Source organism: Protopterus annectens, chromosome 15.part0, assembly GCF_019279795.1.
Source record: "Protopterus annectens isolate FY-2018-M chromosome 15.part0, PAN1.0, whole genome shotgun sequence".
In the NCBI taxonomy this organism is placed as follows: domain Eukaryota; kingdom Metazoa; phylum Chordata; order Ceratodontiformes; family Protopteridae; genus Protopterus; species Protopterus annectens.
In genome coordinates this window covers 510,565,235-510,588,462 of record NC_056749.1, presented here as the reverse complement: position 1 = coordinate 510,588,462, position 23,228 = coordinate 510,565,235, and the positions used below count along the sequence as shown (strand labels likewise).

Genomic DNA, 23,228 nt, shown 5'->3' with positions numbered 1-23,228 from the left:
CTTTTGAACGCCCACCCAACCGCGGGGAGGACATGCAGACTACACACAGAAAGCACTCCAACAGTAATATATGAAAATGCATGTTTAGCAACATAAACTTTACCTTCATCTAAAAGCAAATACACCACAAAGGCTTTAGAGTATAAGGAAGGAAAGAGAAATTATAAAAAAGGGGGATGGCGGGTGAGTAACCCCGACTGCAACAGCGAATACACTCAAACATCTACATTTATGGAAAGTGTACACAACTGTACTATGTTCCTCGTGTTTCACTGTTGCAGTCATCACATTTGGGTAGAATCCCAGAGCTATGAATAGGAGGATGGAACTAGATAGCATAAGGAGTGGCTATAAGGCCCTGCAGAAAGTACAGTTGTGTACCTACCATAAATGTAGATGTTAGAGTGTATTCACTGCTGCAGTCATCACAATTGGGTTATCCTGCTAGCAGGCTACCCGCAGTCGGCCCGAGTTCCAAAGTCTAGGTCCGGCGTCAGTTGCTGCTGCCTCCTCCCTGACGTCAGTGCGCCAGGGGTATAAAAGATGCAGCCGACGCCATTTTCCTCAGTTTTTCTTGCCCCATATGTTAGGTGCGCCTAAAAGGGTAGGCTAAATAATGCCAATAAACATGCATACACAAAAAACAACTTTTCCTTCATCTACAAGCAAATACACCACATAGGTTGTATAGAATACAGAAGTACAGATAAGTCCCAGCAAGGAAAATGGGGATGGTGGGCGGGTAACCTGGACTGCAACAGTGAATACACTTGAACATCTACATTTATGGTAGGTACACAACTGTACTATGTTCATTGTGTTTCACAGTTGCAGTCATTACAATTAGGTTGAATCCCAAAGCTAAGGTTGGGAGGCTGGTGCTAAACAGGGTTAGGAGAGACTAACAGGCCCTGCAGAACTGCAGTGGCAAAGCCTGCCCTGGATTTAGAGTAGAGAGTTAAGTGATAGTGCTTTGTAACAGTATGCACTGAACTCCCAAGTTGCAGCCTCTAAGATGTCTTTGGTTGGTAGTCCTCTGAGGAAGGCTGCTGAAGTGGCTGCTGCTCTGGTTGAATGTGGCCTAATGCCCTTAGGCACTGATTTGCCATGCTGTGAATAGCAGAAACTAATGCAGTAGCCTATCCACTTTGAAATAGTCTGCTTTGAGATGGGCTTTCCTTGTGATCCTGCAGCATATGCCACTAGACATTGCTCAGTCTTTCTGAAAGCTCTGCTTCTGTCCAAGTAGAAGAGTAGCTGCCTGTGAATGTCCAAAGCATGCAGAAGTCTCTCATCCTTATTTTGTGGGTTTGGGTAAAAGGTAGGCAAAATAATTGGTTGGTTAAGGGCCACAATGGACACTACCTTAGGCATAAATGTAGGGTTTGTCCTCAGAAACACCCTGTCAGGATGCAAAATGATAAAAGGTTCCACAGCCATGAGTGCCTGTAACTCTGAGACTCGTCTAGCGGAGGTTATTGCTAGGAGCAGAGCTGTTTTCCAGGATAAGAATTTTATATCAGCTGCAGAGGCTGGCTCAAACGGAGGCAGTGTGAGTTTTTCCAAGACACAGTTGAGGTCCCATGCAGGTATTGGTGCTCTCCTTGGGGGTCTTATGTTTTTGGCCCTTCTGAGGTACTGCCTTGGTAATGGATGTGAAAAAATAGGTGGTTTTGTATTGTAATGAGCTGAAATGGCAGAGGCATGATTTAATTGATGAAAAGGAAAGGCCTTTATCCAGCATCTCAGTTAAGTATTGCAAAATCTGAGGAATATTTGGAACAATCGCGTCAATAGCTTGTGCCTGGTTCCAAGCACAGAATCTCTTCCATTTTTCTGCATAAGATTTTCTGGTGCAAGGCCTCCTGGCCTCCAAAATAGCATCCATCACTGCTTTAGAGAGGTGTGTCTTGAATGGCTACATTATCTGCCATGCTGCCAGGTTTAAGGTCCTGAGTTGGCTGTGCAGTATCTGACTGTCTTGTTGGGTCAATAAGTGAGGAATTTGAGGTAATGTCCAAGCTGGGCATTGAGACAGGCTCTTTAGTATTGGGTACCAGTGCTGGCGGGGCCAGTCTGGGACAATCAGTATAATTTTTGGCTTCTCTTGTCTGACCTTGAGGAGTACCTTGGGGAGGAGAGGCAGAGGAGGAAAGGCATATAGTGTTAGGTTTTTCCAGCTGAAAGATAGAGCATCCGCTTTCCATGCTTGCTTGTGATAAGTCCTTGTACAGAATCTCTGTAGTTGGCAGTTTGAGGGGAGGCAAATAGGTCTATGCCCAGGCATCCCCAGTTCCTTGTTATCATGCTGAAGACTTGTGGATCCAATTTCCACTCGTGGGGATCCATTAGGCTTCTGCTTAGTCTGCAGAAGTATTTATCCTTCCTGGCAGGAATTGTGCTTGCAGATGTACTTGGTAAGTCAATGCTGTGTCCCACAAGTTCATGGCTAGTCAGCAGAGGGGGTAGGAACGTGTGCCCCCCTGCTTGTTTATGTACCACATGACTGTAGTATTGCCCATTTTTATCAGGAGTTGTCCTGGATGAAGTAGATCCTGGAAGGCTGTCGGGGCATTTTGAACTGCTAGCATCTCTTTTTGATTGATATTTAGATGCATTTGATTTGCGGACCATGTGCCCTGAATACATCTTCCTGCCATATGGGCCCCTCAGGCATAATCTGATGCATCTGTTGTCAATGTCTGCCTGGCTGTGGGTAAGGTGAATGGCTGTCCCGTGTTGTGGTGACAGGCTTTTGCCCACCATCGAAATTCCTGTTGTAGGCAGGGAATGAGGGTAATTACTGTTTCCAGGCTGTGGCAATGTTAAGTCCAAACACTTTCTAGATACCATTGAAGTTTCCTCAAATGCAGTCTTGCATATGGAATTAGCAGAATGCAGGATGCCATGAAGCCCAAAGCCTGCAGAATTTTTCTTGCAGATAAAGTACAGTTTTGTACCTACCATAAATGTAGATGTTCGAGTGTATACACTGCTGCAGTCATTACACTTGGATTATCCTGCCATCAGGCGGTTCCCCAGTCGGCCTGAGTTCCAAAGTCTTGGTCTGGCGTCGGTTGCTGTCGCCTCCTCCCTGACGTCAGTGCGACAGGGGTATATAAGATGCAGCAGACGCCATTTTCTTCAATTTTTCTTGCCCCAGATGTCAGGTGCCTCTAAATAGGTAGGCAATTCCAATTGCTAATAAAACATACATAATAAAAGCAAAAAACAACTTATAGTTACCAGCAAATACTCCCCATAGGTAGTAAGGGTAGAAGACACAGGTACATACCAGCCAGAAAGAGGGGAAGGAGGGAGGGTAACCTGGACTGCAGCAGTGTATGCACTCCAACATCTACATTTATGGTAGGTACAAAACTGTACTATGTTCATCGTGTTACACTGCTGCAGTCATTACACTTGGGTCGAATCCCAAAGCTGAGGAAGGGTGGATGGTTCTATAAGGCATTAGGGGTGGCTATAAGGCCCTGCAGCACTGCAGTGGCGAAGCCAGCTCTGGATTTAGAGTATAGAGGCAGATGGTAATGCTTGGTGAAGGTATGTACAGAATTCCAAGTTGCTGCTTCCAAAATATCCTTGGTAGGTACTCCCCTGAGGTAGGCAGTTGAAGTGGCTGTTGCCCTGGTGGAGTGAGATCTAATGCTGCTAGGTACAGGTTTTCCATGGTATGTGTAGCAGAAATGTATACAATGTCCTATCCATTTTGAAATAGTCTGTTTTGAAATAGCTTTTCCCTGTGCTCCTGCAACATATGCTACCAATAATTGCTCAGATTTTCTGAAAGCTTTGGTTTTGTCCAAGCAGAAGCATAACTGCCTGTGAACGTCCAGAGAGTGCAGTAGTCCCTCCCCTTTATTCTGTGGTTTAGGATAAAAAGTTGGCAGGTGAATAGTTTGGTTTAGAGCCACACTGGATACCACCTTTGGCATAAAAGTAGGGTTAGTTCTTAAAGACACCCTGTCCTGGTGGAAAATGAGGAAAGGTTCCACTGCCATTAGTGCCTGCAATTCTGAAATTCTTCATGCTGATGTTATTGCCAGGAGCAGTGCAGTTTTCCAAGAGATACATTTTAATTCTGCTGTGTTGGCTGGCTCAAACGGAGGTAAAGTTAGCTTCTCCAAAACAAAGTTGAGGTCCCAAGTTGGAGTAGGTGCTCTACGGGGCGGTTTTATGTTTTTAGCCCCTCTGAGGTACTGTTTTAGCAGAGGATTAGAGAAAATTGGTGGATCCGTGTTGTAATGAGCAGAGATGGCATAGGCGTGGATCTTGATGGATGAGAAGGAGAGCCCTTTCTCCAGCATCTCAGTTAAGTACTGTAGTATCTGAGGAATGTTTGGGACAAGAGGGTCAAGGCCGTGAGCTTGGTTCCAGGCACAGAATCTCTTCCATTTATCCGAATAGGCTTTCCTGGTACTAGGCCTTCTGGCCTCCAGAATGACATCCACAACAGCTTTGGAGAGAGGCATTGCTTGCTTGACTAAGGAATCTTCCATGCAGCTAGGTTTAAGGTCTTTAGCTGGCTGTGTAGTATTTGTTTGTTGTGCTGAGTCAGCAGATGTGGGATTTGAGGCAAAATCCAGGGTGGTTCTTGTGAAAAGCTCCTTAATATTGGGTACCAGTGCTGGCGTGGCCAGTCTGGTGCAATCAGGATCATCTTTGGCTCTTCCTGTCTGGCTTTTATGAGTACCTTTGGCAGGAGAGGTAGTGGTGGGAAAGCGTATAATTGTAGGTTGTCCCAGCTGAATGAGAGGGCATCCACTTTCCATGCTTGTGGATGGTAACTCCTTGTGCAGAATTTTTGTAGCTGGCAGTTTATTGGGGATGTAAACAGATCTACGTCCGGGCTCCACCATTTCTGTGCTGTCATTCTGAATATCTGTGGATTCAACTCCCATTCGTGGGGATCCATGATGCTTCTGCTTAAGTCGTCTGCCAGTGTGTTTTTCTCTCCTGGCAGGAATTGTGCTTGCATAGATTTTGCCTTATCCTCCATTTTCTTTAATACCTCTTCTGCCTTAACTCCAAATAACACATCCTGATGCAAAGGTGCATCCAATAATTTTGCTTTAACATGATCTGGTAACATACGTTCTTTTAACCAAGCATGTCTTCTAATGACAGAGCCTGTAACTGCTGCTCTGCAGGAGGCCTCTAGAGAATCAAAACCACATTGCAAAGTATGCTTTCCCACTTGTTCAGCTGCATGCAATAAATCCTGCATTTCTTTAAAATTAGGAGGATCTGATTCTGGAAGCATTTTTTGTTTTAACTGAGACAGTAAAAATTGCTGATATTTTAGCATGTGAAACTAGCAATTTAAGGCTCTCATTGCTAAAGTTGCAGACGTATATACTTTCTTTCCCCATCTGTCTAATGCTCTGGAATCTCTGTCAGAGGGAACTGGATTCTTGGCTGATGGGGCCTTAACTCCTTTGGGCCCCTGAGAAATAGTTTCAGGGTCAGCTACAGGGCTTTTATACAGAACTTTATGTGAGTCAGGGACTCTGTAGTATCTGTCAGGTTTAACAGGGGCTGGAGGTAAGGAATCAGGATTTAAGCTGGATTCAGTATACACATCATCCACAACATCTAACACTGGCGGAATAGCAAGGGGTCTGTGTTGAGGTAATAAAAGGAAGTCTCTGAGCCTTTTCTTGGATTCTGAGTAATCCTGGCCTTCCCAGTGGAAATGCTCCCTCACGGTATGTAGGGTTTCCCCAAAGGAGTAGTCCTCAGGCGGTGAGGCTGATGGAATTGATTCCTCAGCATCAGAATCCTCATAAGGGGGTAAAGAGTATCCTAGGTCTGAGGATGAATCAGAAGAGATGGACACCTGGTCGGATGAGTCATAATCTGCATCCTGTCTAGGCCTTTCATCAGGAGGGAGATGGGACCCCCGATCAGAGTGATTAGGTCTTTGGCCATTTTGAGCATTTGTTTCTTGGGCATGGAGGCCTGTCCTGGAGAATGCTGTACTTGTTTCTTTGACTTTAATGGAGGTTTAGACTTAGCTGAGGGTTTAATGCTTAACTGAGTAGGTCTGAAGACACCCTTTGCAGCTGTGGGTTGCTCAGCTACTCCGGATCCCTCTGAAAGGTTAGTCTCGGTAGGCTGAAGAACTTGTACGTCCGAAGGCACAGCCGTCTCCACGTGGGAGTCAGAGGAGGGTTGTGGTTCTACAGAAGCGGTCGTCAGGGGCTGCGAAGGTGCCTCGCTGAAAACCAGACAACCGGCGACTGGCCTAGAAGAGGCTTCGTCGTCAGTTTTGGGCCTCGGATGCCTATCCTTGTCTTTGCGCTTTTTGTGTATTCCGGTCGTCGGAAGTTCCGACGGCATGGTATAATTGAATTTTCTACCAAAATAATGTCGGGCAAAATCAAACCGACGTTTAATAGTGCGCTTGTTAAACCTAGCACAAAACCGACAACCACTAACGTCGTGGTCAGGGCCTAGGCATGGGATACAATAGGCATGGAAATCCTTATGAGGTATTTGCTTCCCACAAGAAATACAGTTATAAACTTTTACTGACATCGGTCTGAGGCAAGAAAAAGTTTCCCCAATGGGGTACTTAGCTTTGTATAAGACTTCGGTTCTGGATTCGGAATGAAAATCTCAGGAGACAGCCGACCGGCACTTGCGAACTGCTTTTAATTCGGGCACCGAGCGGCAAGAAAGACTGAAGAAAATGACGTCGGCTGCATCTTATATACCCCTGTCGCACTGACGTCAGGGAGGAGGTGACAGCAACCGACGGAGGACCAAGACTTTGGAACTCAGGCCGACTGGGGAACCGCCTGACGGCAGGATAACCCAAGTGTAATAACTGCAGCAGTATAACACTATGAACATCTGGGTTTTTGTTTCCCACATTTTGAAATAGTCAGTTGTCTGTGTTTGTCTGGCGTGAGATAAGCCATTTGGGCAGTTGTATTTAAGCTTGCACACAGGAATATTATCTCTTGAGAGGGTACGAATTTTGATTTCTTTTCGTTTACTGTGTACCCTAGGCCTGTTAGTAATCTTTTTACAAACGCCAGATGCTGTAGTAGAATGCCCTTGTTCTCTGCTTGAATAAGGCAGTTGTCCAAGAAAGGATATATCTGTATTCCTTTCTGTATGCAAAATGCAATTACTGGTGCCAGGCATTTTGTGAAGACCCTGGGTGCAGTAGATAAGCCAAAGGGCAGTGCAGAGAATTGGTAGTGCATTGAGCCAGCTATAAATCTGAGGTATCTTCTGCATGATTGTCTGATTGGGACATGCAGGTATGCCTCTTTTAGGTCTAACGTCACAAGCCATGCCTTCTTGCCCAGCATGGGCAGAAGCTGCTGCAGAGTTAACATTTTGAATTTTGGAATATCCAGGAATGTGTTTTGTATAGACAGGCCCAGTATTGGTCTCCATGCTTTGTCCTTTCTGGGCACCAAGAATAGCCTTGAGTAAAATCCTAGTCCCTGCTCTTGTTGTGGTACTTGCTGAATGGCTCTCATGTCCATGAGGGAAGAAACTTGTTTTTGTGCCTCTGCCCATTGATTGCGTGGCAGGTCTGGCATACCGATTTGCCTTGGCAGGATGTGAAAGTGGAACCTGTAGCCTTGAGATACGATATTTAAGACCCATTTGTCCTGGGTGATCATGTGCCAATTTTGTGCAAAAAGTGCTAGTTTTCCCACCAAAGGAGCTGCCAGAAGATAAGCGCTTGGTGCTGGCAGGGGAAAGTCATTGAGACAGTTTCCTGTATGGCTGTGATTTTTCCTCTCCGCTTTTGGAGGTAGAAGCACCCCATTGTTTAGGCCTGTATGAGCCTTGGGGCTGTGATCTGCCTCTGGGGCGTCTGTATCTGCCTCTTTGTGGCCTGACACTGGAAAGGACCAATTCTTTGTAGGCCAGTTCCTGCTGAATCTGGGAGGCTGTACCTGTAAGAAATCCTTGACTGTTTGCATAGATTTAGCTTTGTCCTCCATTTTCTTCAACACCTCTTCTGATTTAACACCAAATAAGGTATCATGTTGTAATGGAGCATCTAATAGTTTTGCTTTAACATGATCGGGCAGATTCTGTTCTTTCAACCAAGCATGCCTCCTAATAACAGAACCTGTAGCAGCGGCCCTGCAGGAGGCCTCTAGAGAATCAAAACCAAATTGCAAAGTATGCTTTCCCACTTGTTCAGCTGCATGCAATAAATCCTGCATTTCTTTGTTTTCTGCACAGTCTGAATTTGTCAACATTTTCTGTTTAAGCAGTGACATAAGATATTGCTGATATTTAAGCATATGAAACTGACAATTTAAAGCTCCTATAGCCAAGGTAGCAGAAGTATAAATCTTTCCCCCCCATCTGTCCAGGGCCCTTGAATCCCTATCAGAGGGGATAGGATTTTTTTGCAGTGGATGCTTTGACCCCTTTGGGACCCTGAGAGATCGTTTCTGGGTCAGCAGCAGGGTTTTTATTAAAGAAATTTATGTGAATCAGAAACCCTGTAGTATCTGTCTGTCTTAACAGGAGCTGGTGGCAAAGAGTCAGGAGACATGCCAGACTCTGAAAATACATAATCTACAATGTCTAAAACAGGAGGAATAGCAAGGGGCCTGTGCTGAGGTAAAAAAAAGGAAGTCTCTGAGCCTTTTCTTGGATTCTGAGTAATCTTGGCTCTCCCAGTGGAAATGCTCCCTCATAGTGTGCAGGGTCTCCCGAAAAGAATAATCCTCAGGAGGAGAGGCTGAAGGAATAGGTTCTTCAGCGTCAGAATCCTCATAGGGAGGAAGAGAATATTCCTGTTCAGAAGAGGAATCAGAGGAAATAGAAATCTGATCTGAAGATTCATATTCTATCTCTTGCCTAGGCCTCTTATCAGGAGGAGGATGGGAACCCCTGATCAAAGTAATCAGGTCTTCGGCCATTTTAAGCATCTGTTTTTTAGGCATGGAGGCCTGTCCAGGAGAACGCTGTACTTGTTTCTTTGTCTTTAGTCTTTGCCTTTGAAATTGAAGTTGGTTTTACATACAACTGTGTAGGCCTGAAAACACTTTCAGAAGCCGATGCCTGCTCAGCGGCTCTGGACCCATCTGAGGGAATAGTTTGAGTGTCCAATACCTTGAGTTTCCAGCGGCCTAGTCGGCTCCACGTGGGAGTCAGAAGCGGCCTGTGGCTCTGAGGTAGCAGGCGTCAGGGGCTGCGAAAGCGCCTCACTGAGAACCGGAGACAGGCCTAGCAGAAGCCTCGTCAGTTTTGGACCTCGGATGCCTGTGCTTTTCTTTGCGTTTTTTTATAAACTCCAGTAGTCGGCTGTTCCGACGGCATTATACAACTGAATCTTCTGCCAAAGTAATGAAATGCAAAATCGTACCGACGCTTAATAGTGCATTGGTTAAATCTAGCACAAAACCGACAACTAGCAATGTCGTGGTCAGGTCCTAGGCAAGGAATACAGTAAGAATGAAAATCCTTATGAGGTATTTGCTTCCCACAAGAAATACAATTATTAACTTTTTCTGACATCGGTCTGGAGCAAGAAAAAAGTTTCCCCAACGGGGTACTTAGCTTTAATGAAGACTTCGGATCCGAAATTCGAAAATCTCAGGAGTCGGCCGACCGGCACTTGCGAACTGCTTCTGCTTCGGGCACCGCACGGCAAGGAAGACTGAAAAAAAAATGGCGTCGGCTGCATCTTTTATACCCCTGGCGCACTGACATCAGGGAGGAGGCGACAGCAACTGACGCCGGACCTAGACTTTGGAACTCGAGGCGACTGCGGTTAGCCTGCCAGCAGGATAACCCAACTGTAATGAATGCAACAGTGAAACACGAACATCTGCAGAGGCAAAGCCTGCCCTGGATTTAGAGAAGAGAGGCAAATGATAATGCTTTGTGAAGGTATGAACAGAGCTCCAAGCAGAAGCTTCTATACTGTCTTTGGTTGGAACTCCTCTGAGAAAGGCTACTAAGGTAGAGGAAGCTCTGGTGGAATGCGACCTGATTCCCTTGGGTACAGGTTTACCATGATGCAAGTACAGAAACAAATGCAGTGGCTTATCCACTTAGAAATAGTCTGCTTTGATATAGCCTTCTCCTCTCAACCTGAAGCAAATGCCACCAGTAGTTGCTCAGACTTTCTTAGAGATTTGGTCCTGTTTAAGTAGAATCTTAGTAGTCTGTGTACATCCAATGAATGCAGAATCCGCTCACCCTTGTTCTGCAGATTTGGGTAAAATGTTGGCAGGTGAATAGTTTGGTTAAGAGCCACACTGGATACCACCTTAAGCATAAAGGAAGGATTGGTCCTGAGGGACACATTGTCCGGGTAAAATGTAATAAAAGGCTCCACAGCCATGAGAGCATGTAGCTCTGAAACCCTTCTTGCTGAAGTGATTGCCAAAAGGAAAGCTGTTTTCCAAGGTAAAAACTTCATATCCGCAGTAGCTGCTGGTTGAAAAGGAGGCAGGGTGAGTTTTTCCAGCACAAAATTGTGGTCCCATGCAGGAGATGGTGATGATCTGGGAGGCCTTAAATTTTTGGCCCCTCTAAGATATGTTTTAGCAGAGGATGAGAAAAGATGGGAGGCTCCGTGTTGTAATGAGCTGAGATGGCAGAGGCATGGATTTTTATTGAAGAGAAGGATAGGCCCTTGTCAAGCATCTCAGTCAAGTATTGTAAAATCTGGGGGATATTTGGTTTTGCTGTGTCCGTTCCGTGTGCTTGGTTCCAAGCACAGAATCTCTTCCATTTATCAGCATAAGATTTTCTAGTACTAGGCCTTTTGGCTTCTAAAATGACATCCATAACAGATTTACTGAGTGGTAATCTTTGAATAATTACATGATCAGTCATCCTGCAAGATTCAGAGTTTGGAGCCAAGTGCCCAGAATTTGATTGTTCTGCTGAGACAGTAGATGAGGTATTTGAGGCAGGTTCCAAGGAGGGAGTGGAGACATATTCCTTAGAATTGGGTACCAGTGCTGGCGAGGCCAGTCCGGAGCAATTAGGATAATTTTTGTTTTTTCCTGTCTGACCTTTAGTAAGACCTTGGAGAGAAGAGGCAAAGGGGGGAAAGGCGTAGATGGATAGGTTTTTCCAACTGAAGGATAGAGCATCCACTTTCTATGCTTGTCTGTGATAAGCCCTTGTGCAGAATTTGTCCAGTTGATAATTTTGGGGAGAGGAAAAAGATCTATGTCTGGTCTCCCCCATTTCTGTGTTACCATGCTGAAGACTTGTGGATCCAGCTTCTACTCGTGCGGGTCCATAAGACTTCTGCTTAGGTCGTCTGCCAGAGTATTTTGTTTTTATGGCAGGAACTGAGCTTGAAGACGTACTTGGTAAGTCAAGGCTGTGTTCCACAATGCCATGGCTAGTCTGCAAAGGGGGTAGGAATGTGTACCCCCTTGCTTGTTTATGTACCACATAACCGTGGTGTTGTCTGTCTTTTTCAGTAGTTGTCCTGAATGAAGTAAGTCCTTGAAGGCTGTCAGGGTACTCTGAACAGCTAGCATCTCTTTCTGGTTGATATGCAGATGCATTTGTTTTGGGCTCCATATGCCCTGAATGCATCTGCCCGCCAGGTGTGCCCCCCAAGCATAATCTGATGCGTCTGTAGTTAGGGTGGCAGGCGGTTGAGTGAATGACAGTCCCTTGTTTTGGTGACATGTCTCTGCCCACCAAAGAAACTCCTGTTGTACGCAGGGAATGAGAGGAATCATTGTTTCCAGACTGTGACAATGTTGACTCCATAAACTTTTCAGGTACCATTGAAGTTTCCTCATATGCAGTCTTGCATATGGAATTAGTAGAATGCAGGACGCCATGAACCCCAAAGCCTGCAGAATTTGTCTTGCAGATAACTGGGTTTTTGTTGCCATCTGTTTGAAGTATGTAGTCAGTTGCCTTTGTTTGTCTGGCGTAAGGTAAGCCATCTGGGCATTTGTATTCAAGCTTGCACCCAGGAATGTAATTTTTTGAGAGGGTACCAGTTGTGATTTATTTTCGTTTATTGTGTACCCTAGGCATGTTAAGCACCTTTTTACAAACACCAGATGTTGTAGTAGAATGTCCTTGTTCTCTGCTTGAATGATACAGTCGTCCAAGTAAGGATAAATTTGTATGCTTCTTTGTCTGCAAAATGCAATTACTGGTGCCAGGCACTTTGGCTTGTCTACTGTGCCCAGGGTCTTTACAAAGGGCAGTGCAGAGAATTGGTAATGCAAAAAACCTGCCTTGAAGCGAAGGTATCTTCTGCATAATTCCCTTACTGGGATATGCAGGTATGCCTCTTTTAAGTCTAGAGTCACTAACCAAGCGTTCTTGCCCATCACAGGCAGTAGCTGTTGTAAAGTCAGCATTTTGAATGTTGGAATGTCCAAGAACATGTTCAAAATCGATAAGTCCAGTATTGGACGCCAGGCATAGTCTTTTCTGGGTACCAAGAACAGTCTTGAATAAAAACTTTGTCCTTTTTCCTGTTTTGGTACTGGTTGAATAGCCCCCATATCCATGAGGGACGTAACTTGTTTCTGAGCCTCTGCCCATTGATTTTGTGGGAGATCTTGCCAACCGTTTGGAATTGGCAAAGTATGGAAATGAAATCTGCACCCCTGGGATACTATATTTAATACCCACTTGTCCTGCGTAATTAACTGCCAATTTTGAGCATTAAGTGCTAATTTTCTCCCAAAGGGGGCTGCCAAAAGATAAGTGCTTGGTGATTTAAGAGGAAAGTCATTGAGACTGCTTACTGTAGCGTTGTGCTTTGTTTCCTCCAGATTTGGAGGTGGAGGCACCCCATTGCTTTGACCTGTAAGAACCCTGTGATTGGTATCTAGAGCCTTTTGAGCACCTGGATTTGCCTTGAGAGACTCTGTTGGACACAGGAAAGGACCAATTTTTAGTAGTCAGTGCCTACTGAATCTGGGTGGCCGCATTTGTAAGAAATCTTTTACAGTTTGCATAGATTTAGCTTTGTCTTCCATTTTCTTTAAAACCTCTTCTGCCTTATTACCAAACAGAGTATCATGCTGTAAAGGGGCATCCAACAATTTAGCTTTAACATGATCAGGCAAATTTTGATCCTTGAGCCAGGCATGCCTTCTAATCACAGATCCAGTAACTGCAGCCCTGCAAGAGGCTTCCAAGGAATCAAAACCACATTGCAAAGTATGCTTTCCAACCTGCTCTGCTGCATGTAATAATTCCTGTAATTCTTTATTTTCCACACAATCAGAAAGCAACATCATTTTCCATTTCAATAAACACATAACATGCTGTTGATATTTAAGCATATGAAACTGGCAGTTTAGGGCCCTAATTGCCAAGGTTGCAGATGTATAAACCTTTTTTCCCCATCTATCCAGCGCCCTGGAATCTCTATCAGAGGTGGAAGGATTTTTGGCTGTAGAGGCCTTTACACCTTTGGGACCCTGTGAGACCGTTTCAGGATCAGAAGCAGGATTTTTGAATAGAAATTTGTGGGAGTCAGGAACCCTGTAATATCTGTCTGGCTTACTAGGAGCCAGAGGTAGGGAATCAGCAGCCATGCTTGATTCCGAAAACACATCAGCAATGTCTAATACAGGAGGTATAGCCAAAGGCCTATGCTAAGGAAGAAGGAAATCCCTAAGCCTCTTTTTTGATTCAGAGAAATCCTGACTCTTCCAATGAAAATGTTCCCTTAAAGTATGCAAGGTTTATCCAAAAGAATAATCCTCAGGAGGAGATGCAGATGGGATGGATTCTTCTGCATATGAATTCTCATAGGGTGGTACAGAAAATTCCTGATCAGAAGAAATAGAAACCAGATCTGAAGATTCATAGTCAGTGTCTTGCCTAGGCCACTTAGCAGGGGGGTTGGGAACCCCTGATCAAGGTAATTAAGTCCTCAGCCAATTTGATCATCTGTTTTTTAGGCATATGGGCCTGAGCATGTGGCTCATGGGTCGTTTTTTTAGACTTAGAAGTTGTTTTTGATTTTGTTTTAGAAGCTGGCGTCGGTTTTACATAAAAATGTTGAGGCCTGAAAACACCCTCAGAAGCCGGTGACTGCTCTGGACCCATCCAAGGGAGAGACATCCATGTGTTCAATATTCTGAGAATCTCGCGGCATACCAGACTCCGCATGGGTCTCGGTAGAGGCCTGCGACTCAAAAACAGCGGGTATCAGGGGCTGCAAAAGCATCTGAGTACTGGCGAACGGGCGACTGGCTTAGGAGAAGCTTCGTCGTCGGTTTTGCACCTCAGTGGTCTGTCTCTGTCTTTTTCTTTGCGTTTTTTGTGAACTCTGGTAGTTGGATTGCTATCCGATGACATTTCAAGGTAATTAAATCTGGATCCAAAATATTTCGAAGCAAAAATATACAGACGCTTAATAGTGCATTGGTTAAATCCAGCACAAAACTGACAGGAAGGCACGTTATGATCTGGGCCTAGGCAAGGAATACAGTACAAATGAAAATCCTTATGATGTATTTGCTTCCCACAAGTAATGCAATTATTAACTTTTACTGACATCGGTAAGGAGCAAGAAAAAGTTTCCCCAATGGGGTACTTAGCTTTAATTGAAGACTTGAGTTCTGAAACTCGAATGCGAAAATTTCAGGAGTCGGCCGACCTGCACTTGGGAACTGCTTCTGCTTCGGGCACAGCGCAGCAAGAAAGACTGAATAAAATGGCGTCAGCTGCATGTTTTATACCCCTGACGACCTGACGTCATGGAAGAGGAGACCGCAAACGACGCAGGACCCAAGATTGTTATTCAGGCCGACTGAGGGCAACCTGCCAGCAGATTACTCAAATGTGATGACTGCAACAGTGAAACACGAACATCTTGGCTTGCAGAATGCATAAGCGCCTGTAATTCTTTATTTTCTGCACAGTCTGGAAAAGTAGATAATTTTTGCTTAATAAGTTCTACAGTATGTTGCTGGAATTTCAGCATGTGGAACTGACAATTTAATGCTCTAATGGCAAGAGTTGCAAAGGTGTATACTTTTTTACCCCATCTGTCTAAAGCTCGGGAATCCCTGTCCGAAGAGGTGGGATTCTTAGCTGTGGTTGCTTTTATTCCTTCAGGTCCATGGGAGATGACCTCTGGGTCAGCAGTAGTATTTTTGAAAATAAATTTGTGTGAGTCAGGGACTCTATTACCGGTCAGGTTTTCTGGGAGCAGGAGTTAGAGTATCAGGAGTTAAACTGGATTCCATGAAAACATCATCCACAACATCCAGAACAGGAGGAATAGCTCTAAGGGTCTGTGTGCTGTGGTAAATCTAAAAATTCCCTGAGTCTCTTTTTGGAAATGCTCTCTGAAGGTATGTAGGGTTTAACCAAAATAAAAATCCTCTGGAGGAGAGGCAGAAGGAATGGATTCTTCTGCATCTGAATCCTCTTAAGCAGATAAGGGCATGTCTTTATAATCAAAAACCTCAGTATCATCGCACTCTTGGTGAGATAAAGCTGCTGGGGAAAAGTCTCTTTCTTTTAGAAGGGGTAGGCTGGCTTCACCCTAATCAGCATGATAAGGTCTTCCGCCATTTTAAGCATTTCAGACTGAGGCATGGAAGCTGGTGCTTGAGCTTGGGTCATCGTTTTTTTAGGCATAGTGTGTACCCCGGGCCTTAGAAACTTGGTAGTTTTAGAAAGAACTGAAGATGCGAAAGTCGTCGTCGGTTTGTGTCGAGTATCGGAAGTGCGAAGAGCTTCCTCGGAAGCCGGTGGCTGCACAGCGGCTCCGGACCCATCCAAGATAGAGACATCTGCAGGTTCCATAGTCAAAGAAGAGTCTCACAGCATACCGGACTCTGAACGGGTCTCGGTAGTGGCCTGTGAATCCATAAAAGCAGGCATCAAAGGTTGCGAAAGCACCTCACGGAGTACCAACAAATTGGCGACTAGCTTAACGGAAGCGTTGTCGGCAGTTTTGAACATGTGCGGTCTGTCTCTGTCTTTATCCTTATGTTTTTTCAGAAGATCAGTAGTCAGATGGCTTACCAAAGCCATTTCAGAATACGGAGATCGAGCGCGAAAGTATTTAGCTACGATAAGGACCTGACGACGTATAGTTCTGGTGTTGAACAAAGTACAAAAGCAACAGCAAGGAACATCGTGGTCTGGCCCTAAACAGGTGATGCAGAAAGAATGGAAATCTCAGTGTGGTATTTGCTTTCCACAGGCGAGACAATTATTAACTTTTTCTGACATCGGTTAGAGCAAGAAAAAAGGATCCCCAACAGGGTACTTAGCTTTACAAGACTTCAACTTCAATTTCGGAAACGAAAACGCAGATAGCAGCCGACTGGCACTCGTGTGATCTTCTTCGGGCTCCTTGGCAAGAAATACTGATGTAATGGCATTGGCTGCCTGTTTTTACTACCACTGACAACCTGACGTCGGTCCTGGAGTGACAACAACCGATGCAGAAATACTAAGCCTCTGGTATTTGGGCCGATTGAGGGCTACCCCTGGCAGGATAACCCAAGTGTGATGACTGCAACAGTGAAACACGAAGAACATCATGGATTCCTCCAAGGTCAAGGTGGAGGGGGGGGGGGAGAGACCACCCGCACTATTATTTCAGGATCTCAAGGATGTCCTCAAAGGAAACATCCTCAGACGGAAGTCTGGGGGACCCATCTCCTTCCTCGAAATCTATGTCCTCAGTGAGGGATTCTCGAGGGGTGTCCAAGTGCTTCTCTTGCATGTTGTCTTCTGAGAAGGCTCCTCCACTGTGGCCTTTGGGGAGGACTTGGAAGAGGAGGGTACCCCAATGGGGTAATGCCCTTCTGAAGGTGCTCATGGGTGGGATGACCCCGAACGGCTGACGAGAACTCGCCTCCCAAGGCAGAACAAGGCAGGGGTGGGTCTACATCCGAGGTAGAGGCTACCACCAACCAGAGACAGTCCACTCTATCACCCAAAAGGCTAATGGACTAGAGGAAGCCTCATCTTCACACCCGCCGGGTAAGCCAACCAGAGTGGAAGGGGGACCACGACACACCACCAATGTCCCAGGATAATACTGCTCCTGAGCTGTCCAAAGCGGATGCCCCCAAGGGAAGGGAACGGTCTAAAAACTGGAGCAGCTCTCCCATGCCGGTGGCTCCCGCAGACATCTCAGGCCCGAAGCATCACCAGCTCCAAGGGCAACAGAGCTGAACTTGCCAGGGACCCAGGCAGTGTGGAAATGGAAACATTACTGGACACAGGCGGCCTCTCCCTGGGCATGCTCTGACCCTGGGGAACCGAATTCGGATGAGTCGGACTAGGAGAGAGGATGTTCTGATGAAGGTGAAGATCACTCGGGCAAGTGGCTAGGAGACGGTAACAAGTCAAGTTCAATTTGAGCTTTGAGGAAACTCCTCATCCTCCGATCCATGTCTGAAAGGGGCAAACATCTGGAAAACCTGGGGGAAATGGAAGAATGGTCTGACCAAGCTGAAGGTCTGCAGTCTCTTCAGGAGGACCTATTGGACTGCCTCGGACCCAACTTTCTATTAGTGGCCAGGACGTCATCAATAATGAGGGGCTCCAAGGAAGCAGTCAGATCTAACGGCCTGGATGGATCAGAGGGCAGTAAGGACCCTATGGACGGATCCGACGGACTAGTTAGATCTGTGGGAGTTTTGGACCTGATCAGATCAGAGGACATCCGAGCCTCTGAGGAGCTGGAACTGATTAAGAGAGCTGAGAACCCTGGAGCCAATGCCTCCGAGGCTGGACTCCGATCCAGGGAACTGGGATCCATGAGCCTAAGTCTTTTTGCAGGAGTCCCAAGAGGAAGAAGGCTTCCTCTTGGGATCTGAAGGGACTTTAAAGGGGGAACCAGACACCAGGGACCCCCCCCCCCTTTAGCAAGCCCTTTAAGCAACTTATTTCTACGGTCTAGGAGAGCCCTGGGGTTGAATCACACACAGATTTCACATTCAACCTCTAAATGGGGCTCTCCTAGACAGTAGACGCACTCCTTGTGCATCGGTGGGAGCTAACTTCCGACGGCATAAGGAGCAGCATTTGACCCAGAGGGCTTGTCCAACATCCTGACAACAAAAACGTGTGTGCACACTCCCCTCGCACGCGCACACTCACTCTCTCGCACGTGCGCACTCACTCTCTCGCACGCGCGCACACACACACCCAAAGGAGAGAAAGAGCAAGGAAGGGAATTACCACTAATGGAACAAGGCGGGAAAGCCAGGGAAAAAAACTAACAGACTGCCCAACCAGCTAATTGGGGGGAGGGAACTAGCTACTAAAAGAGGAGAGAGAGAAGGGGGAAGAGAAAAAATCCCAAGAAATACAGGAAAAGGAGCTACTTCTTTTTAAAGAAGGCTTCAGCTTCAGAGAGCACATCCACTCTCAATTCACAGGAAACAAGATTAGAGGATTAGGGGTAGCAGTGGATCATGGGAGGGGAGGAGCTTGGGCTCAGGAGCTGTTGCTTGCACTGCTGGCTCGGACTGTCTTTAACCTCTCAGTGATAAAGGTCTTTGGGTCTTCCACATCTCCTTTCCCGAGGACAAAAATGGAAAGGATTACAAAGAATCTGCCAAACTCTACTTCTGGAATGGGTCAGCCTGTCCCTTAACGGACAAGCTCAGGGTCAATCATGCAATGGGCAAGTGGTACAGATTGGGTAAATGGGACTCTGACAGCAGAAGAACTTATGGAGGAAAAGTTGGGGTTGGTGAGGCCTGTTCAATACTGGACTCGAATCAAACTCCAAAAGGGTGTGCTCAAGCACCTGCAAGGACTGGTCCAATCAAACTTAAAAGAGATGAAACATAACATACACCAAGAGCTATCCTCTGGGGCCTGCTGACTGTGGAGGCCGCAGCAGACTTTCAACCCATGAGTGTGAACCCTAACAGGTATAGCACCCTCAGCTGTGCATTACGTAACTCGGCTTGCAGCAATGGGCTACTAGGGGGCATATTTCATAGCCCACTTTTTGATTAACAAAGAGAATGAGACTGACCACGCAATCAAGAGCCAAGCAGAATAACAAGTTCACAGACCATTTCAGAGGTGGAGTGTGACCAACATCTAGCCTATTACAGTTTCAAACACCCAATCCTCTAGAACAGCCTGGATTTTCAAAAAAAGTCTATTGTGCTGATGTCTGTTTACATTCCTTTAAACATGGTCATCTTGACGGAAGTCAGATAAGCGTTTAATTTGGATGTTCTCCAAGTGTCCAGACAGAAAACTGTAACTTAAAGCAATGCTTGATCACATTCACATTACTCAAACACAGACCGTGATGGTTTAGGATCTAAGCTCATGACCTGGAAGCCGCAGAAATACTATAAACATTTGTAGTTATAGGTCTTGAATGCTTTTCACGTCAAATACAGAAGTAAGACCTGAACTGTGTGAGCAGCGCATATGTCACTAGTGCAAGGGACAAATATATTCTACCACCATGGAGAAGGACAACATGGCATGCACTGAATGAACTGTACATGCCAGTTTAGAGCTGTAACAAGACAGAAGTTGCATAACTAATGACAGAGAAAATCCTAACTACTCACTGAGGAAGTCCCACTGAAGTCAGAGCAACTGTTTTCTTGTTATATGCAACAACTCTCCTTAGGACAGAAGCAAAAACAAGTTAAAATCAATTTATTAAAAAGTTCAGCTAAATGATGATGTGAAATAGCTACGTAAAAATTCGTTTCAGACATTAAACAAAAAGGCGGACAAATATACACCACTGTTACTCACATTATGATGGCAATAACAATCCTTATTTATAGGACCCTTTAGTGAGAAACGCAACGTGTATAAAACATTTTAATATAACAAAAATGCAGCCTCCAAAAAGTTAAAACTAGGCTGCTGACAACGTTCATACACTGATGAAATGCAAGGACAAAAAAGAGAAAAAAAATTCAGTAGAACAGAAACCAAATTCATGTAAAAGACGCACCATTTCCATATTTTCTTCTACAGCTTTCATTTGCATCTTCAGTTTGTTGACTTCCCGGTCGTAACTACTTAGAGGAACAGCCAGGTCATACATTGTAAGTGACCAGAATGTTGCATAGAATTGTGGACTGATATCATCCCAAACTTTAGGTAGGTGCAATGAGACTACAGCCTCATGGACGGGTGCCATTACAACTTCACAAGCTGTGATGTACTTGTGCACTTTCTGTTGCTGTACTTTCTGCTGCTGTTTGTTTCCCTTCTCAGCTTTCTTCAATTCATCATACTTTGACTGCAGATGGAAATTTGGGGAAGAAAAAATATAGCAGATTATCAAAAGTTGCCTGTTGCAGTGACTTGACCAAAAAAAAAAAAAAAAACTCAAGGTTAAAAAAATATGCTGCAGTCATCCTGAATTAAAAATGCAATGGGGAATTAGTAAGAAATCCTGAAACAACAGTAAATTAATCTAAGGAGTAAACTGCCATGCTCATTCAACATTAAAATTTTTATCAGCTACAGTTTATAAACTTGTTTTAAAAATCAAAATTTGCACTAGAGACTGCAGCAAGTGTTCTGATATTTTAAACAACTATATCTTGCTAGTATCATGAAATCTCCATCTCATGGCTACACCAACTTTTTGGTTTGAATAAAAATATGGCTCTAAGAACTACAAAGCTAAACTAGTAATAAAAGATTATTTTCTTACCACCGAAGGAAGAGCACTTCCAAAGGGAGTAATATGTTTTAAGACAAAGAATTTTTCTACTTACTGAAATGTGATGGGCATACATTGGTCTTGAAAGGAAGAAAGCAGCATCATGGGGTGTATGGAACTGGTTACAAAGAACATCAACTGAAGGAACCTGCTTGATATAATCTTCTGTGCTAAGATTGGAAGCCAAAAAAACACCAAACTGTACCAAAGTATCATGGCACTGCAAAGAAAGGGGAAAAAAACACCATTATGAAGTGCTGATTTAAGCATTTAATAAAACAAATTTGTGAAGGAGGGATGACAAGATCTCCAGCAAATCAGAAACTATGACAGACCCATAAAAAATTAACATTAGAAATTAATTTTTGTTATATAACATCCATATACTTTCAAGACCTTTTACCACTATAAACACTGTCAAAACAAACTCATCTGAAGTTAAGTATTTAAAGGTATCTGTAACCTTTACACTTTTCTTGTATATTAATCTACCCCAACAGACACAAAGTGTACATCACCATACGCCAGAGTTGCACAGAATGCCAGCCTTAACAAAGACCTTCAAGATCTGGTCAGCAGATGTCATAATACAAAACTTTCCAAACCAGCTTTTTTCTTGACTACTCTCAACAGAGGGATGTTCTCCAGCCACAAACCCAATCTGTAAAAATGGAACTGGTAGAAACTCTCCACCCCATCACCATCCTAGAGAAAGTACAGTTGTGTACACTTACCATAAATGTAGATGTTCGAGTGTATTCAATGTTGCAGTCATCAGATTTGGGTTATCTGCTTGCAGTAGCCTTCAGTTGGCCTGATTAACAGTCTTGGGTCCTGCGTCGGTTGCTGTCCCTTCTTCCGTGACGTCTGGTCGTCAGGGGTATAAAACATGCAGCCGATGCCATTACATCAGTTTTTCTTGCCCCAGATGTCAGGTGCCCCCCTAATGGGAAGCAATTAAATCTATAAATATACAAGGTTATACCACCAACAAAAAAGCAAATACACCAAAAAGCTTTTGTGCATAGTAAAGGAGAGTAGAGGTATAGCCAAAAGAAGTAAGGGGGCTGGAGGGAGGGTAACCAGGACTGCAACAGTGTATACACTCGAACATCTACATTTATGGTAAGTGTACACAACTGTACTATGTTCATGTTTCACTGCTGCAGTCATCACATTTGGGTAGATTCCCAAAGCTAAGGATGGGAGGAGGAATTTAGATAGTATTAGGACCAGCTATAAGGCCCTGCAAGACTGCAGTGGCAAAGCCAGCTCTGGATTTAGAGAAAATAGGCAGATGGTAATGCTTGGTGAAAGTATGTACAGAACTCCAGGTAGCAGCTTCTAGGATGTCCCAGGTAGGGATGCCTCTGAGAAAGGCTGTAGAGGTAGATGCAGCCCAGGTTGAGTGGGGTCTGATACCCTGCGGGATAGGTTTTCCATGGTGCTTGTAGCAGAAATGAATGCAATGGCCTATCCATTTGGAAATGGTTTGCTTTGAAATAGCCTTCCCCTCTGCCCCAGCAGCAATTGCCACCAGCAGTTGTTTAGACTTCCTTTGCGGTTTAGTCCTGTCCAAGTAGAATCTAAATTGTCTATGCACATCTAATGAGTGCAGTATCCATTCCCCTTTGTTCTGCGGATTAGGAAAGAAGGTTGGCAAATGAATGGACAGATTAAGGGCTACACGGGATACCACCTTGGGCATGAAGGAGGGACGGGTCCTCGGGTACTCCCTGTCCGCATGAAAGATGATGAAAGGCTCCACTGCCATAAGGGCCTGTAATTTAGATACCCTTCTTGCTGAAGTGATTGCTAAAAGGAAAGCTGTTTTCCAAGAAAGGAATTTTAAGTCTGCAGTAGAAGCTGGCTTGAAAGGAGGAACAGTGAGTTTCTCCAATACAAAGTTAAGGCCCCAGGCTGGAGTAGGAGCTCTCCTGGGTGGTCGTAAATGTTTGGCCCCTCTGAAGAACTTCTTGAGCAGGGGGATGCAAGAATAGGAGAGGTTCTGTGTTATAATGAGCTGAAATGGCTGAGGTGTGAATTTTGATGGAGGAGAAAGACAGGCCCTTGTGAAGCATCTCAGTTAAGTACTGTAAAATCTGAGGTAAATTGGGCACTGCTGTGCTCATCCCTTGAGACTGGTTCCAGGCAAATAATCTTTTCCATTTTTCTGCATAAGATTTTCTAGTACTAGGCCTCCTTGCCTCTAAAATGATATCCATCACTGGTTTACTCAGGGATGGTAAAGGAGAGATTGGGTAATTAGTCAGGCTACTATGTTCATTGTTTGAAGCAGAGGGTGCAGAATCTGGTTCTCCTGCCGAGACAATAGGATAGGAGTCTGAGGCAGGTGCCATGCCATGGAGCCAACAATGAGACACTGCGCAAGAGGGGATACCCAGTGCTGGTGTGGCCAGTCTGGTGCAATCAAAATTGTCCTTGGTTTGTCGTTTGATCTTTAGTAGTACTTTGGAGAACAGAGGCAGAGGAGGAAAGGCATAAACTGACAGATATTTCCAACTGAATGACAGAGGCATCCACTTTCCAAGCTTGTTTGTGGTGAGTC

At 44.9% G+C, this 23,228-nt stretch overlaps 1 protein-coding gene across 1 annotated transcript in view; it reads right to left on the bottom strand.

The window, feature by feature from the left end:
- The window catches only part of LOC122789852 (THO complex subunit 2-like), a 2,223,396-nt gene that overhangs the window by 2,001,733 nt on the left and 198,435 nt on the right, over positions 1 to 23,228 (bottom strand). The window contains exons 4-5 of the mRNA XM_044057286.1: positions 20,715 to 20,879; positions 19,940 to 20,230 (exon numbers count right to left, since the gene is read on the bottom strand). Of these exons, the coding sequence (XP_043913221.1) occupies positions 19,940 to 20,230; positions 20,715 to 20,879 (456 nt within the window). The remainder of the gene's footprint in view (positions 1 to 19,939; positions 20,231 to 20,714; positions 20,880 to 23,228) is intronic.